Raw genomic sequence first — 15,121 nt, 5'->3', positions numbered from 1 at the left:
ATTCATGGATATTATGTCTCGAAAATCATTACCATGCCAGTTGCCTTAGTGCAGATCAGACGAGTGAAATTGACTCCAATAAATAGCATAAATTTCTGTTCATGCAACTTTACTAAATTTCTAGATAGAAGAGCAATATGAACTCTAATTCTAATAGTATGAGCACAAACACAGACCTACAATACCCAACTAAAAGAGATACAGGATCACAAATCTCTATTGCACCTCTCAACCTCAGAGTAAAATTGTTGTTTCCTACCAGCTCAGGTTTAGATGTAGAGAAGCTTACCTTCACTTCACCCACAACCATCTCTACATCCCAAAGCTAATGCAAGACAGTAACTAACTATCATGTTTCCCCTAGCTTTCTTCGCTTGCATATGCGGTTATGTACAACCGTGATTCGTCGTGAGAAATTGTGCTTCTGAGGAATCTGATCACCCGTTAATTTACATGGAGAGGTCATATTTTTACATGGTAAGAACAATTTTTCTAGTAACTAAGGTTGTTACCAAAAAGACGCAACCAACAGACGGTCGCAAACTAGCTGAAGTGGATGTTGTTGTGTTAAAACCAGGAGGGCTGTCACTCCCAAACTCTGGCATGGATCCTGAAGCCGGGTTGCTCGAGTTCAACACCGAAGGTGGAGTACCGGAGCTGCAAGTAGAGATGAAGTTAGTGATAAACTGGTAAATGTAGTATAGAGATTGAAAGTCATGAGACAGAACACTATACCCTGATACACCTTCCCCAGGTGGTGGAATTGATGTTATTGCTGGTGGTGGAGTTGTTGAAGTTGATGGTGGAGTTGTTGATGTTGGTGGTGGAATTGTTGATGTGGGTGTTGGAGTTGTTGATGCTGGATTTGGAGTTGTTGGGGTTGAGGATGATGATGATGATTGGTAAATGCAGGAACCAGTGCCTATTCAAAATTTCAGGAGAGTGTCAGATATATACATATATATTTATATGGTTTAGATGATTGTTTAGCGTATAGCGTGTATTAAATCATATGGAAGAAACAAAAATTTATGATCATACTTGGATTAGCATTAACTATTGTGGCAACCCCTCCAAAGTCACAGCTAGTTGACACTGGATTCTTCTGATAATAGCTGTTGAATGCATATGAGGCATGATTTTGAAGAGAATTTGGATTGTAACAGCTTCCACCCTGTTGGATCTGTGAACAGTCTGCGCCTCCCATTCCACATGCATAGTCCAATCCTGCCTGAAGTGCTGTTTGCTGTGCTCCACTCTTGGCCACACACCAGCTCTGTCCTGGAACTGCAGGAGTATTATTAGTTGTTGCAGGAGGTGAGACTGGGTTTGTGACAGGTGTTGTGACTGGAACGCCTCCAGATGGTGGCGGGTAAGTTGTCACAGGATTTGTCGGGGGTATGGTGACGGGTGTGATGGGGGTTGTGGCTGGATTGGTAACTGGTGAGCTCACCGGATTTGTGGGGGGTATGGTGACGGGTGTGGTGGAGGGAACTTCCACTGGCGCGGCAGGATTGACCGGAGTTACTGTTACCGGGTTTGTAGCAGGGACAGTGACAATGGTTGGTGTAGGGTTATATGGAGGGGTGGTAGGCAGTGGTGGTGTTGATATGGGAGTTGTAGGGAAGACTGTTGGTGTGTCAAATGTGTCATGTGAAGTTGTTTTCAGATGGAAACTGCTTAAGAGTTCTCTCCTAGAAGAAGGAAAAATCTGTTCCTCTTCCCTTTTGAGCTCTTTCTGTGCAAAATCATCCATGGAAGCTACTTCTGCATATAACCCAACTAACCTACCTGTAATCTGAGTGTTGCTTTCTAAAGCTTTCAAAACCTTAACAGAGAATTCGGCTACTTCAGATGCACTGGGAGCTGCTGGACTTTTGATTGTCAAAACCATGGGGACATCTTTACAAGGAAGAACAGAATTTGCAAGGCTGGCTCTCTCAATCACTGACTGAACAAACCTATCACCCATACTCAATTCTCCATCAATATTGGCTTCTACAATGACTGAAGATCTCACTTCATTGATATAAGTACAAATCCTATGCAGATATCTTTCATGTCCTCTTCTCAAATTCTCAAGAGATGTCAAAGAAAATGCTACTGAGACCTTAATTCTTCTGTCAGAAGGAAGACTGGCAAGGACTGCTGAGTGCATGTATTTCAGGGTGGATAAAAGCATAGGTAGACTAGATTTTCTTGCATAGTCACTGCCACTAATTACTATGCTGCTTTTGATGTTTCCTTGTGAGAGAAAGGGAATTACACGGGTTTTCAGCCATGAGATTGAGGAATATTTGGAACTCATCATATTTTCATTCAAGTATAGATCAACAGTAACATCAGTGTTGGGCAGAGTACTTAAAATCCTAGGATCTTCAACGAAGACTTGAATCTGAGATGGGGTGATCTTGTTTTGCTTCAAGAACGATATGGTTCTACTAGGTGATGAAGTTGTAGTGTTTCCACTTGCATGATATGAGAAACCCACCAGAGTTCCTGTAAGGTGTGAAAAAAAATAGACAGAAACTTCAAACTACTTTTAACTTGTAATTTTAGCTGTAACTAGTTTTAACCCAATTTATAAAAAAAGCCTGATCAGAATATGAAAAATGTAGATCCAACTTCACATTAATTAGTGTGATGTTCATAAAGAGAACCATGGTTTCAGAAAAGCAGAAGATCAAAAAGTATAAGTAATAGTTTTTACTTACCTGATGAACAGCTAGAGAGAAGAGACAGGAAGAACAAGAAGAGGCACTTAGAAGCTGCATTGGCCATGATTATGTGAAGTGTTTCTGGGAATCTAGGCAGAGACCAAGCTGGATTTTTAATGTGATTCATAAAATGGAAATGCTTTTAAGACATTGCAGATAGAATTGGAGTGAATATAAGCACCCATTAGAGAGAGAGAGAGAGAGCAGAGTGTTGAAAATAAAGGTCAGGAAAGAAAAAGGACAAAAAAAGAAAGTGTGAAAAAGAAAGGTGACGAGTTGTAATGATAAAGAAAATATGTTTGCTTTGTCACTAAGGATATGGGGTTGAAAACCTTGTGTCTGCAAAACAGTAGAAAGAATCAACTATGCTTTTGTGCTTTTTTTTTCTTTCCCAAAGAGATATAAGCTCAGGATATAAAGTAGTCTAAACAAGTGGCAAAACATAGGCACATGATGTGTAAAAATACACATGCCGTAACCCTGGATATCATATTCCCATCCCACTACAGGTAATTTCTTTTTGGGGGCTAAAGAAGTTCACATAAGATTAAGATCCCCAGGCTGCTTAAGTATTTTATGGATGAGAAATTTGCATAAATATCACTTGAATTTTTAAGCATGCATACAATTATCACATGAACTTTTAATTTTAACTATTAACCACCTGAACTTTGTAAAGTGTTAAATTAAACACCTATGTCTAACTCTGTTAAAATTTACATTAAGTAAAGTTGTATGTAATATTTTTGGAAGGCAATTTCGTCAATTCACCATAACTAAATATTAAACAAAAAAAACTAACCTAATTATCTGAGGACCTCCACAATCCCTTCCTACACCTTTCTCCCCCACATGCGATACCCATAACCCTAGATATCATATTCTCATCCCACTACCTCGTTTAGTTCATGGGAAAGGAGGTTTGGGGATGGGAAATCAATTGCTTTCCTATGTTTGATAAGTCCAGTCATGGTAAATAGTTGTCTGACACATGAGAAAGTAGAGAGAAAGTGAAGCCATCCTCCTAATTTTGGTTTTGTTTTCCCCTCTCATGGGAAAGTTTGGGAAAATTAGCCAACATTAAATGCACATTTTTTATGATCATTTTGTCCCCATTAACAATTTAGAATTACAATATATCATTAGATGCATTCTTTTTTTATTTGATTTACTACGGATATAATTGAAAAATTATACAATCTTTGTTTTCCATTCCTAGTCAAAATAAATATGGGAAATGCAATAAAATGATATATCCCATTTATTTTCTCGACATTACCAAACGTGGGAAAGAAATTTTCATTTTCTCATATATTGGGAAATGACATGAAAAGTGATTTCCTCTCAAATCCGTTTCATGAACCGAATAGAATAATTTCTTTTGAGGGCTAAAGAAGTTCATATAAAATTAATATCCCCCGGCTGCTTAAGTATTTTATGGATAAAAAAATGCATATAAAATAGGAGTGATCAGCATCAAACAGCTGGCCTCTAGTTAATGGGGTGTTAAAGATTTGAATTTGGTTGGAGCATGATAAAGGAGGGAGGAAGGAGGCACAAAAGTCTAGCTATTTTGCTTAGATCAGCCAAGCACAAAATAACCAAAAACTAATGAATGATTATCAATAAAAGGAAAACAAAAGTTAATTGAAAGGTAAGTCTTCCAGAGAAGATTAGGCTTAGAAATTCACTTTTAGGTTTTGGCCTTTCCTTCTTGGATAAGGGTTTCCTTCTTAGTTACGTGCTATTGTCAAGGTCAGAAGCTCTTGAGTTCAACTGGCATCCGGATCAGCGAATCGTTTCCAGAATAAAGAAGATGAATAATTTGATGCAACCGGACCACAACAGGTCTTGTTGTGGCTGTGGAATGTGGATAGTGCATTGCCACATACACAAACAAACCATGTGAAATTTACAGCAAGATTTCTTCTGCTGCTTTATATTTATCATGTATCGTTTTGAGGTGAAAGCTATCAAGAAAATGCAGGGCACCATGTTCTCAAATGCATGATAAGGACACAAGAGAAAATCTAATATTTCCAAGTAGCACAGTGTGAAAAAGTAACCACAACCATTAGAGCCACCTTCTTTCTGCGGATTTAAAATAAGATGGAACATGCAACGTAAGAGTGGACAAAGACAACCCATGTGGAATAAGCTATTATGCTGCATTCAAATTTCAAAGTAGTGAATCAAAAGCAGCTTGTCTGACGAGGTCTTAAGCCGAAAGCAAGCAAGAGAGAGAGAGAGAGAGAACAGTCACACCTGTTATATAAGTTTGATAGATTTAATATGAACTTGGAAAAGGAGCCACGGATTAATATGAGGGGAAAAGGGGTGACAAAAGTCAGGATATATCATACGAGCATATTCAATATGGCAGATTTGCTTTGTGGTTTTGTTTGGTTGCTCATAAAGTTAACTTCTTCAAATCAAAACTATTGCACTTATCTTATATCTTTCATTCATAAAGTTAACTCCATCAAGTATCTTGTACACTTCACTACATATTCACAATATTCTTCCTACTCATTGGAGCCTCAAATATTTACAGTTGTTAATGCAAAATTACAACATCTTGTCATTCTTAGTTGTTTCTCAAATGCCACCTTCAACCAACAAATCACTGAAAGAGGGATCAAGAAGTGCTTCTCTGGCTGACTGATATTTGTCCAGACGCTTCTTCAATGAACGGAAATCTCTCTCGTCTTTTGAAGTTCGTTCCTAGCATAGAATGAATCAGTCAAAAGCATAAGTCATTTCTTCTTACAGTGCATAGTTTTAAAACATTAGACTTAAAATTGATCAGTTTTCACCCCCTTTGTGGTTGCCAGCATACCCCTGCCGCTGTTGTAGCATTTGTATAAGAAAAATTACAATAGTAAGTAGTTTTCTAAAATTAATTAAGAAAAACTTACAAATGATTTCTTTAGCAGTAAGACATCCACCAGGTACATCAACCACAGTGCATTTGTTCGGGGGAAGCTATAAAGATCAAAAGTTAACAATGATTCAGCACTAAAAAAATTCTTCTTTACTTTTCAATTTTGACTAACACATTTTCCCTTTTTGTGTATGATAATGAAATTTGATATATCAACCATACCTTCCCTCCCAGCAGTCTTCTGTTACCTCCTTCATCTTCCGGTATGTTTCTGACTGCAAATGATTTAACTATCATTTATTTTATTTCATAAAACAAAGATAAATTTACTGGTACAACTTTAGTTTCAATTCCTTACTTGTTTATCGCCCTTTGGACCTTTAAAGAGCTCAGGATCCGAAGATAGGTCTAGAAAGAGTATGTCATCACCTGTGCATATTTGATGTTTGTTAAGTACGCTACATCAACAATTAATGTATCCTCTACCATACCAAACACATCACAAAAGTATTTTAACAAGAATTCACCAGTGTTGATTCTTGAAAGAGTGAAATCTATTATTGACATCCCCAATCCAAATGTTTGGATAAACATCTGTTTTCCCTCAAGAGTGAACGGCATTGTAACAGAATCATTCCGACTTAAAAGGATGTTTCCCCTGTAAAAAATGTATATTCCTAAGTCAGCAGCACTCATAGATTCCAAAGTCATTATACTCACAAACACAACCATACCAGTGAAGATCACGGTGCTCAAATTCATATGCAGCTTCAGCTACAGCAAGGGCAGCTGTAACCTGAAATGATAATCCAATCATTTAAAAACAAATTGAAGTTTCAGGAATCACCACAAGAATTCTGTTATAGTGTATACTTTACCTGGACCAATAAACTCCGTGCCTCATCAGTGTTCCGAAGTACAAAGCTTTCCAGATCCTTGCCACCATGCTCTAAAACAAACACGACATAGCACTGTATGCAAAATTGTGAGTTGCATTGAATAAGTCTAAGTAACGTTAACCTCATAGTATGTGAATCATTTATACTTGAGAAGATCACCAAGTCATAGTTATGGAAGATTATTAGGACGACATATAGCTTATACACCAAAAAGAATATTAGACAAGTTTAAGTAGAGAAGGAAAAACCTGGTTATCTGGAAACGCCTTAGGGTGATCATTTTCTGAACCATGGTCTTCATCCCAATCCTCCCATGCGCTGATCAAAGCAGTATCATAAGAGCCTTGGCACACTCTCAAACTGTAAAGGAATCAGATCACAGAAATATGACAGAATAAAAATCTTGCAACTGATACGATCATTCAAGTAATCAATTCTATTAAGTCTTAAGCAGTTGTGGAATGATAGAACTTTAAAGTAAATACATACTCTATGGTTTCGATAAACATGGTGCAAGCATTTTGAAAATCACCCTCATGTCCTCTTAAGTAATTAAGAGTGCGGGAAAGTACGACCTCTTCTAGCAATTCTTCAGATCTCTGGAGCACAGTAACTTCATTACAGAATCATTCAACAAAACTGGAAATCCCATTACTAGAAGGCATAGTACTGCAGCTAGTACCTTTTGCACTTCCCCATTCACTAGTATGTTACCATCAATTGGGACTATTTTGCAAACATAGTTGCCAGCCTTGAAAGCTTCTCCAAATGTTCCTTCCCCGATTTTGGTAATCTTGTCTAGGTCACTGTTTCAAGAAATTTGTATGTTATGTTAGCTTACAGAAGCAGAGGATCAGCTAAAATATTGCGGGAAAAGGGGAGTTCAAATTGTAAAGGCAAACATATTACAAACAAGGAGCTTACCAATAGGAAGAAAAAACATCCCTAAATTTTAAGGGAACTGACTGTCCACATACTGCTAATAGAGCACGAAATGGATCCAAATCTTCACTATCTGATGAAGATGATGCCAGAGAGAGTTTCTTTACAGAAGCTACTATATCTTCACAACCGTCATTGCCCACATCCGGCACCGTTTCAAGCACACTTCCATCAACCAAACTCAATTCAAATCTGCTTTGCGCAGAAGGCAAACGAGAATTGACTTTACTAGAATTTTTTGGGGTTTTCAAACTTGAAGATTTCAAATTGTTACCACCAATGGGTTCTGAAGGTATGGGCCGCATGGTTGAAGTCTGCAGTATCTTAGACAATGTGCTGGAAGGCTCGAAAGTGAAGTTTAGCTTCTTGAACAACCATTTATCTAATGGAGAGCACAACTTGGGTAATGCAACAGTATCAGTTTGGTTGCCCGCAACCCATGTAGTAGGTTTGGGAGAGGGGCTCTCCTCCAACAACTCAAAGGCATCAACCTCTTGAAAGTAAGCCTTCTCCTCTTCAAATTTGTACTTCCCCTGGAGATTCCGAACATTAAAAACGGCATACAATTGTGTTTAAACTTTAATAGAGTACATGCAATTGAGGCATTGCAATGCTAATAACAACATGCAAAACAGAAACACAATTGTTCTTTAAAAAGGAGCTCACTTTGGGAAGAGCAGCTTTTCCTTTTCTCTTTCCTTTTCTTTTAGGCTCCTTATGTTGAGGATGATAATCAAAGCAAACACCAACAGCAACACTTGTCCTCCCTCTATCAAGCACAAAAAAACAATCAAAAGCTGGAATGAGATAGCAGCTACATTATTTAAGCAAAAGTTACAATAGTGACTAACTATAACAAGCTCAATCTATAGAATCAAAAAAGAAATTCAGTAAATGGGTGCTACCCAAACAGCCCCTCACCACTAACCACATAGTAATCAAGCTCATACCACAAAATCCAGAAGCGGAAAACAAAAGGAATCATAATAAACACAAACCCAAAGCTCACAAGACAGCGCTGATAGACACAAGTTCAACAGCAATCTCGGAAGAAAGAGAACAGGTCCAACAGAGATAGAGATAGAGAAAAGGTGGGCGCTTTGAAATGAACCTTGTAGAAAGGGAACGGGTCCAACTGGTTTTCCTGTTGAGAGCTCCAGCAGCAGGAGCCAAACTCACCCTTCCCACATAACGAGCCGAACATGACTGCTTTCTGAGATAGGCAAAATCAAAAACACATTGAGAGCACAAATTAAGAAACTTTTTGGTTTCGCAAAACAAAAACACATAAACACAACAGAGATTAGATTTGAACATACGAAGGTTCTACATCTTGAGTGGGTTTGTTGGGCTTTCTTCTTCTGTAAATCGCTTCACACTGTTGTCGTTGATCGGAGACTTCACCTCCTGAAATGTATTCCTTAATAATGGAAATTAACTTGGGTAATGAAGAAGACTAATGGAAGAAATTAGGGTTTTCTCTCAGTACCTGCGTTGAAGTCCATTAGAGAGAGAAGGATTTTGAATGCTTCGTCTTTTGGGCGGGAACTGTAGTCGAGGCAGAGATAAAAGAAATGTTGCGTTTAGTGGAAAGAGAAAAGGTATGGCTTATAAGTCACCATTCTTACGACTTAAACGGTGCGTTTGGTGTAGATGGCATTATTCAGCGGGCTGGGCTGGGATGGTGCTTCTTGGAGTTTTGGGTCTCCAATTGTATATTTAAAATTTTTAAACCCCTACAGTCTACAGCCCAGGATTTCAATCCTCCAAATAAAGATGAAAGAGAAACTTATTTGTGGATTTGCATTAACTAAAGTTTTAGTAACCTTGTTGTTCAACCCTATTTTCCAAGTTCCCTATGATATAGAACCATTGCTTAAGGCTTAAAGTCGGTCTTGGCCCAACTTATTAGATCTTCGGCAAAGGAAATTCGAACTTGGATGTAAGGGGACGGATTCACTATTATGGGAAGGAAAAAAATTGCTATCATCTAATTATCTCTATCATCGTTGACAGCTTCTCTAAAATAGTTTATTTCCACTAAACCCATCCTTCTTGTTAATGCTTAGCTACCCTGTGCTTCTTTGTCTTGGCATTTGTTGGTTAGCAAAGCCTAGAAGCCTCTCTGCGTAGACAATAATGAAACCACCACTACTTGTTCACTCATTTGTTTGGTTCTTTTTTGCCATTTCTTAAGGTGCTTATTATATTTCATTCCAAAAGTATTTTTCTTGTGACTTTCTAATATGTTTGTATCATGCATGGATATATATTGCTCAACTCTGAGCATTATTTTCATCAATCTTAATTTGTTTGGAGAGCATAATTAATATTGATATTCAAGCAAGAAAAAAGGGGAAATTTTAAGCTTTATAATCAAAACTCAAATAATTTCGAAAGGACAATTACACACAACACAACCACCTAACCAGTATCCTACATAACCAAACCATATACCATATGGATGTTGAGAATAGTGTGATCAAATTAGACCATATATACATATTCAAGTTCTAAGATTTTCAAGATGTGGTATCAGCTAACACCCAAGGACCTATCGCAAAAACTCCCGGTAAATGTTTCAAAAAAAGCTTTCATGTAATTTATATCTACAAACCATTTGAGAAATGATATTGTTTGTCAGTCCGGAAAAGACTCCCAAAATTACATTATATAGGAGGAACTCATTGTCTAAACTTAGAAACATACCAAAACTTACAAGCATTTCCCTGTAACATGAAATAAGAACACTCCATAATTTTTTCTATTTTGTAAATTTATATTGTGGTAAATGATAAATAATTGTTCTTTCGCAGTTTTCTACATCGCTTGGGGTATTCTAGAAGAAAGAAAATAATATCTAGCGAAAAACAGGAGGAGAAATCATTTTAATCAGCATATTGTAGCTAATCTGGTAATAAATGACGGTTCCTGAGGTTTAGCGGCGATTGGTGACGGTTTACGGACCTTTACTGACAAAATTTATGCTACATCTAGGCAAAATGAGCTTAGCGACGGTTTTTTTGGCCCCTAACCGTAGGTAAAAACTCTTTCAGCGACGACATACTTAACCGCCGCTAAAAGTCAGCATTACTTTAAAATTCGTCTCCCACACCCGTATCTTAATTGGATCACAAATTTTAAAGGGACTACCTATCAAAATTTTATTTTTATGCTCACTGGGGATCGCTTATCAGACCCAATAAACAAAAATGCGGTTTATGGAGGAATACAATAAACGATAAAAAATTGAAACCTAGAGATGGAGCTACTTTAGTTTACATCAACTAATACTCAATAGATATACAGAGGAGGTGTTCGCTTTATATCAACCAGTATAACAATTGCAAGCCTGCATTTGCAACCCCTGCACTTAAGAGTGATTCCAATGTTTTTTTCTCAATCTTTGAATTGTCACTTCCTGCGACACATGGGGCAAAAGCCTGCGAAGCATGTGAATTTACCCATTGATGCAATGAAGATGGAACCGGCGGTTGCATGCCCCACAAACTGCAAGATAAATGAACAAGCAATTTAGTGAATTATCATCAAGCTGTACCAAAAATGAACGGAATAATTAATATCAAATAAAAATTATAAACCAAGAAACACAAATCAGACTGATAATGCAAAATGTGAAATGTCCGAATCTAGTCGGATCAATGCATGTAAGGTAAGCAATTTGGTTGGCCTTCTTGATAATAGAACAATAATGTAGGGTTTGACTATGTACATGATGTTCTAAGGTGTCGGCAGAAGACCCGACTCCAGATATTTGAATCATATTTGGGTAGTTCATAGAAGAAAAAGAAAGAAAATCCAAATGCCAATGCTTGTAAATTAACAATGAACTGCATATTGCATACTATTGAGAAATAAAGCAAGACCCCCACAAAAATCAGAACAGAAAACTCGTACACATTCACATATCCCAAAAAAGGATAAGAATTAGAGCTCCAGACTCCAGAGAAGTAGACGAAATAGAACATATGCCAAAAAAGGGTACTTAAGAGTTAAATTTATACACATTTACACCTGCAGCAATTGATTAGTTCCAAATTGATTAACAAATATAAAAGATAGAGAAGAGATAAAGAAGACATTGTGTTTGAAAAGCCCAGCGTATATTCGAAAATAGAGTTCTGTCAAGAGAAAACTGTTTCTATACAATGTGTGCAATACATAACTTTCACAACAAACATGTTTCAAGTATAGGCAAATGAATTAGCAAACAAGATCACAATGTAAAATTTTAAAGCCGATAAAAAATCAGTAATTCTTGACGAAGCCAATTCATATTAAATTCAATAATACCATCAAGCTAAAATTCATTCTACTGTGATTAAATAAATGCAAAAAGGTTAACATCATAGAAGTGAAAGAATAGGAAAATTTAAATGATAGTTATAAATAGTATAAAGTATTGCATTTAAAAGAAAGGAACTGAATAACGAACTGAGAAGTGAATGATAATAAACTTTGTTTGGTTCCATGAGTTATTTATAGTGTAGCAAGGACACTTGTCATTATAAAATGTTGACTAGTGTCATTCTGTGATTAGTTGCTTATATGGGTTTGTTAGAAGTCTGCTAGAGAGTTCGTTGGGTTAATTAGTTAAAGATGAAGGTGTTAACTGTATAAGGGTTAATCATTCTTGTAAAATTCTCATTATCATCAGAAATAACAACAATCTCCTTCTTCTACAATTGTCTCTGTAATTCTTTCTATAATTCTTCATTGTTTTCAGTTTTGCGAAGATATACTCTCAGGAAACAAAACTCAGAAGCCTATTACACAGCATAATGCACCAAAACAAAATTCAGACAAAACAAACATACTCTGAGGGTGCTATTACATAGCATAATGCAACAAAACTGTCATTCCAGCAATCTTATGCCCAATGACAACTTTCAAATTCAAGTTGTGTCATCCTTTTGAATTCGAATGATCTTTTTTCTGCAATCTAAATTTGAAAGGTTTTGGCTTGCAAAAGTTAATTGAAGAATGTTATTTATTGGCATTGGCAGACAAATGAAATTTGAAAATGCAGATTGGCACAACAACATTCTTTAGGAATTTATTCAGTTTCTCAACAGCAACCAAATGCAAACATAGAAGTTTAATGGATAAACCAAAATTATGACTTGCATTGCATCTAAAAAGAAAATGGAAATGTAGAAAACAAATGATAAAAGAGAAATGCCACGAAAAGAAGAGAGCTTGCGGGTGTTAAAGGCAATGAGCTTGGCAGCCACACTGGCCCAGTGGCCACTACCCACAACACAACGGTGACTTTGGTTTTGTGAGGAGCTTTATATTTCTTCTAAACTTGATTTAGGATTATTGCATTTCAAGTTTAGAAGAAAAAAACCATATAATAAAATCTCGAATCAGCCCTAAATATATCAAGTTCAACTCAAAATTAAGACAAAATCTAAAACCACCAAAGGCATCATATAATACCAGAAAATATAAATCAATGTTGTCATCATTGTAAGATCTAGAGAAAACCAGCCATGGAAACGTACCTAGGGCAGAATCGGAGCCACGGGACGTTCAACAGAGAAAACGAGAAGAAGGCGAAGCCCCAAATCGATGTAGAAGACGACGCTCGCCCTCACCCTCGTCGTCGTCGTTTGGGTTCCAGAGTCCGGGCTTGGGCTTAGACCCGAGAGGCCATGTTCAGTCTGAGTCAAACTTAAGCCCATAAAAAATGACTAGGACTTGAGAAGTGTGGTCCAATTTGGCCCACCAAACAAGTCGTGATTTTTAAAATCCCAAATTTAGCCCTGGATTGTGTCTCCTTTTTTTTTTTTTTCGGTCTTTTTCAGTGGTTACATTTTTAATCTGAGTAGCCTAGTAAAACTGTAAGGTGTTCAAAGAACATTTTAGGGTAGCCATAGAATCTCTTTCCACTCAATTGTTATGTGCAAATGTGTGATAAGTAATTACTTGGATTGGATTGAACTTACTTCTATAGGAAGTAAATCCGCTTATAAGTAAGTTATAGCCCAATATTATTTATGACGCAAGATTCGATTATAGAAAAAGTTGGCTCACTTAAGCCTTTCTTTTCTTTCCTTTCCACGATCATATGGAAAACGGCTTAGATCTATTATTTTGCCTCATTGTAAATTCTTTGTAACAACTCTATTTAAACAATTCAAACTTTTTTTTTTTTAAATTCAGACATCCTTTACATTCCCGTATTCAGCTCCCCAAATTTGCATCTCTCCATGCTCATATGGCTTTGCATTAACTAAATTTTAGCAACCTTGTTATTGGCCATCCCCAGAGAAGATATATATTTTCCAAGCTCCATTTGATATAGACCTGTTGCTTAAGCTTATCCTAGTGTTTTTAATTTAGTGTGTCTTTTAGCTCTTCAATTGGCTTTAATTGGAACAGCTCTCAACAATGATGCGTCAATATTTCCTTTTGCTTGAGAAATTTATTAGCAAATATCACTTTCTTTGTTTGGGAAGGAAAAAAATTGGTGCCATCTAATTATCTCTATCACAATTGACAGTTTCTCTAAAATGGCCAGTTTGCACTAAAGTTTTAAACCCATTAAGTAATGCTTAGCTACCCTGTGCTTCTCTGTCTTGCCATTTGTTGTCTAGCAAATCCTAGAAGCCTCACCACAACTTGTTCACTAATTTGTTTGGTTCTTTTTGGCCATTTCTATTTGTTGGGTTATATCTGCTTATAAATTCTTCTTTTTCAAGGGTGTTTTGTAATTTACTTATATGTTATATCATGCATGTGTGTGTATATATATATATATATTACTTGATTTTAATGGGTATTATGTTAAATTTCAGAGAAATAGATTAGTGGTCCACTACTAACAACATCGATATTATTCTCAACTTAACCACTTACAAAGTCTGATATATGTGAGATTTTATCTCAAAAGGTCTTGGTGATATTAGTAGTGGAATCACTTATATTATATTTATTTCTGTCAAATTTCGAATGTGGGACTTATTATATTCTTCAACACGCACTTTTGCTCCTTCCATCAAATCGTGCAATTAAAAATGCCTTTAAAAATGAACGCATTTTCATCAATTTTAATTCGTTTGGAGCATAATTAATATTGATTTTCAACCAATAAATAATAATAAAAAAGGGGGAAATTTAAAGCTTTATAATCAAAACTCAATGGGACAATTAGACACAACACAATCACCTAACCAATATCTTGTGGATTTTAGATATTGCTATATTAACCACTAATTAATGTCCTTGTTTAAGTCACATAAGCAACCATATACCATATGGATGCTGTGGAAAGTGTGACCAAATTAGACCATATACCTTGTCTAAGAATATACAATCATCAATAATCCTAATTAATTTGCAAGTTAGCTTATTATAATATGGTGTGGGTAGGGCACAAGATGTCTAACTATTTTTATTTATTTAAAAACTTGATGACATAATTATATGATGATTAACTGAATCTGCAGGTTCAGAGGATACCAAACGATATCTTTCAAATCAAATTTTGTTAGGGTTTCTTTTTCAAAGTTTATGGATAATGTAGACTAGCCACCCTATAAATCATATCGCTATTTCATTTTCAGTTGATGAGGAATTGTAATCAATATTTCTTTTGCAGTTCCATGTCTCTCTCTTTTTCACCTCCTATAAAGTCTTTTCTTGTCCCTCTA

At 36.3% G+C, this 15,121-nt stretch overlaps 2 protein-coding genes and 1 long non-coding RNA gene across 3 annotated transcripts; all 3 read right to left on the bottom strand.

Annotated features, from left to right (window-relative positions):
• Nucleotides 1-64: 64 nt before the first annotated feature.
• LOC110770606 (uncharacterized) lies at nt 65-2,932 on the bottom strand. The gene is made up of 4 exons (XM_021974780.2): nt 2,715-2,932; nt 1,042-2,499; nt 736-922; nt 65-657 (listed from the first exon to the last, which is right to left on the bottom strand). The coding sequence occupies exons 1-4, from the start codon at nt 2,842-2,844 to the stop codon at nt 471-473; spliced, it is 1,962 nt and encodes a 653-aa protein (XP_021830472.1). The 5' UTR covers nt 2,845-2,932; the 3' UTR covers nt 65-470.
• Nucleotides 2,933-5,165: 2,233 nt separating this feature from the next.
• Nucleotides 5,166-9,009, bottom strand: HASPIN (Protein kinase superfamily protein). The gene is made up of 15 exons (XM_021974773.2): nt 8,932-9,009; nt 8,762-8,849; nt 8,554-8,655; nt 8,109-8,211; nt 7,425-7,975; nt 7,183-7,306; nt 6,990-7,099; nt 6,749-6,860; nt 6,480-6,572; nt 6,336-6,397; nt 6,129-6,259; nt 5,960-6,030; nt 5,824-5,876; nt 5,636-5,702; nt 5,166-5,441 (listed from the first exon to the last, which is right to left on the bottom strand). Exons 1-15 carry the CDS (start codon nt 8,945-8,947, stop codon nt 5,316-5,318), a joined length of 1,809 nt encoding a protein of 602 aa, XP_021830465.1. The 5' UTR covers nt 8,948-9,009; the 3' UTR covers nt 5,166-5,315.
• A 1,587-nt stretch (nt 9,010-10,596) lies between these two features.
• Nucleotides 10,597-13,133, bottom strand: LOC110770602 (uncharacterized). Its single transcript, XR_002528760.2, has 2 exons — nt 12,971-13,133; nt 10,597-10,952 (listed from the first exon to the last, which is right to left on the bottom strand). It is a non-coding gene; the product is annotated as an uncharacterized LOC110770602 (long non-coding RNA).
• Nucleotides 13,134-15,121: the final 1,988 nt, after the last annotated feature.

The sequence above is a fragment of the Prunus avium genome, chromosome 6 (genome assembly GCF_965620075.1).
Source record: "Prunus avium chromosome 6, drPruAviu1.hap1.1, whole genome shotgun sequence".
Lineage (NCBI taxonomy): Eukaryota > Viridiplantae > Streptophyta > Magnoliopsida > Rosales > Rosaceae > Prunus > Prunus avium.
This window is presented reverse-complemented; position numbering and strand designations above follow the sequence as displayed.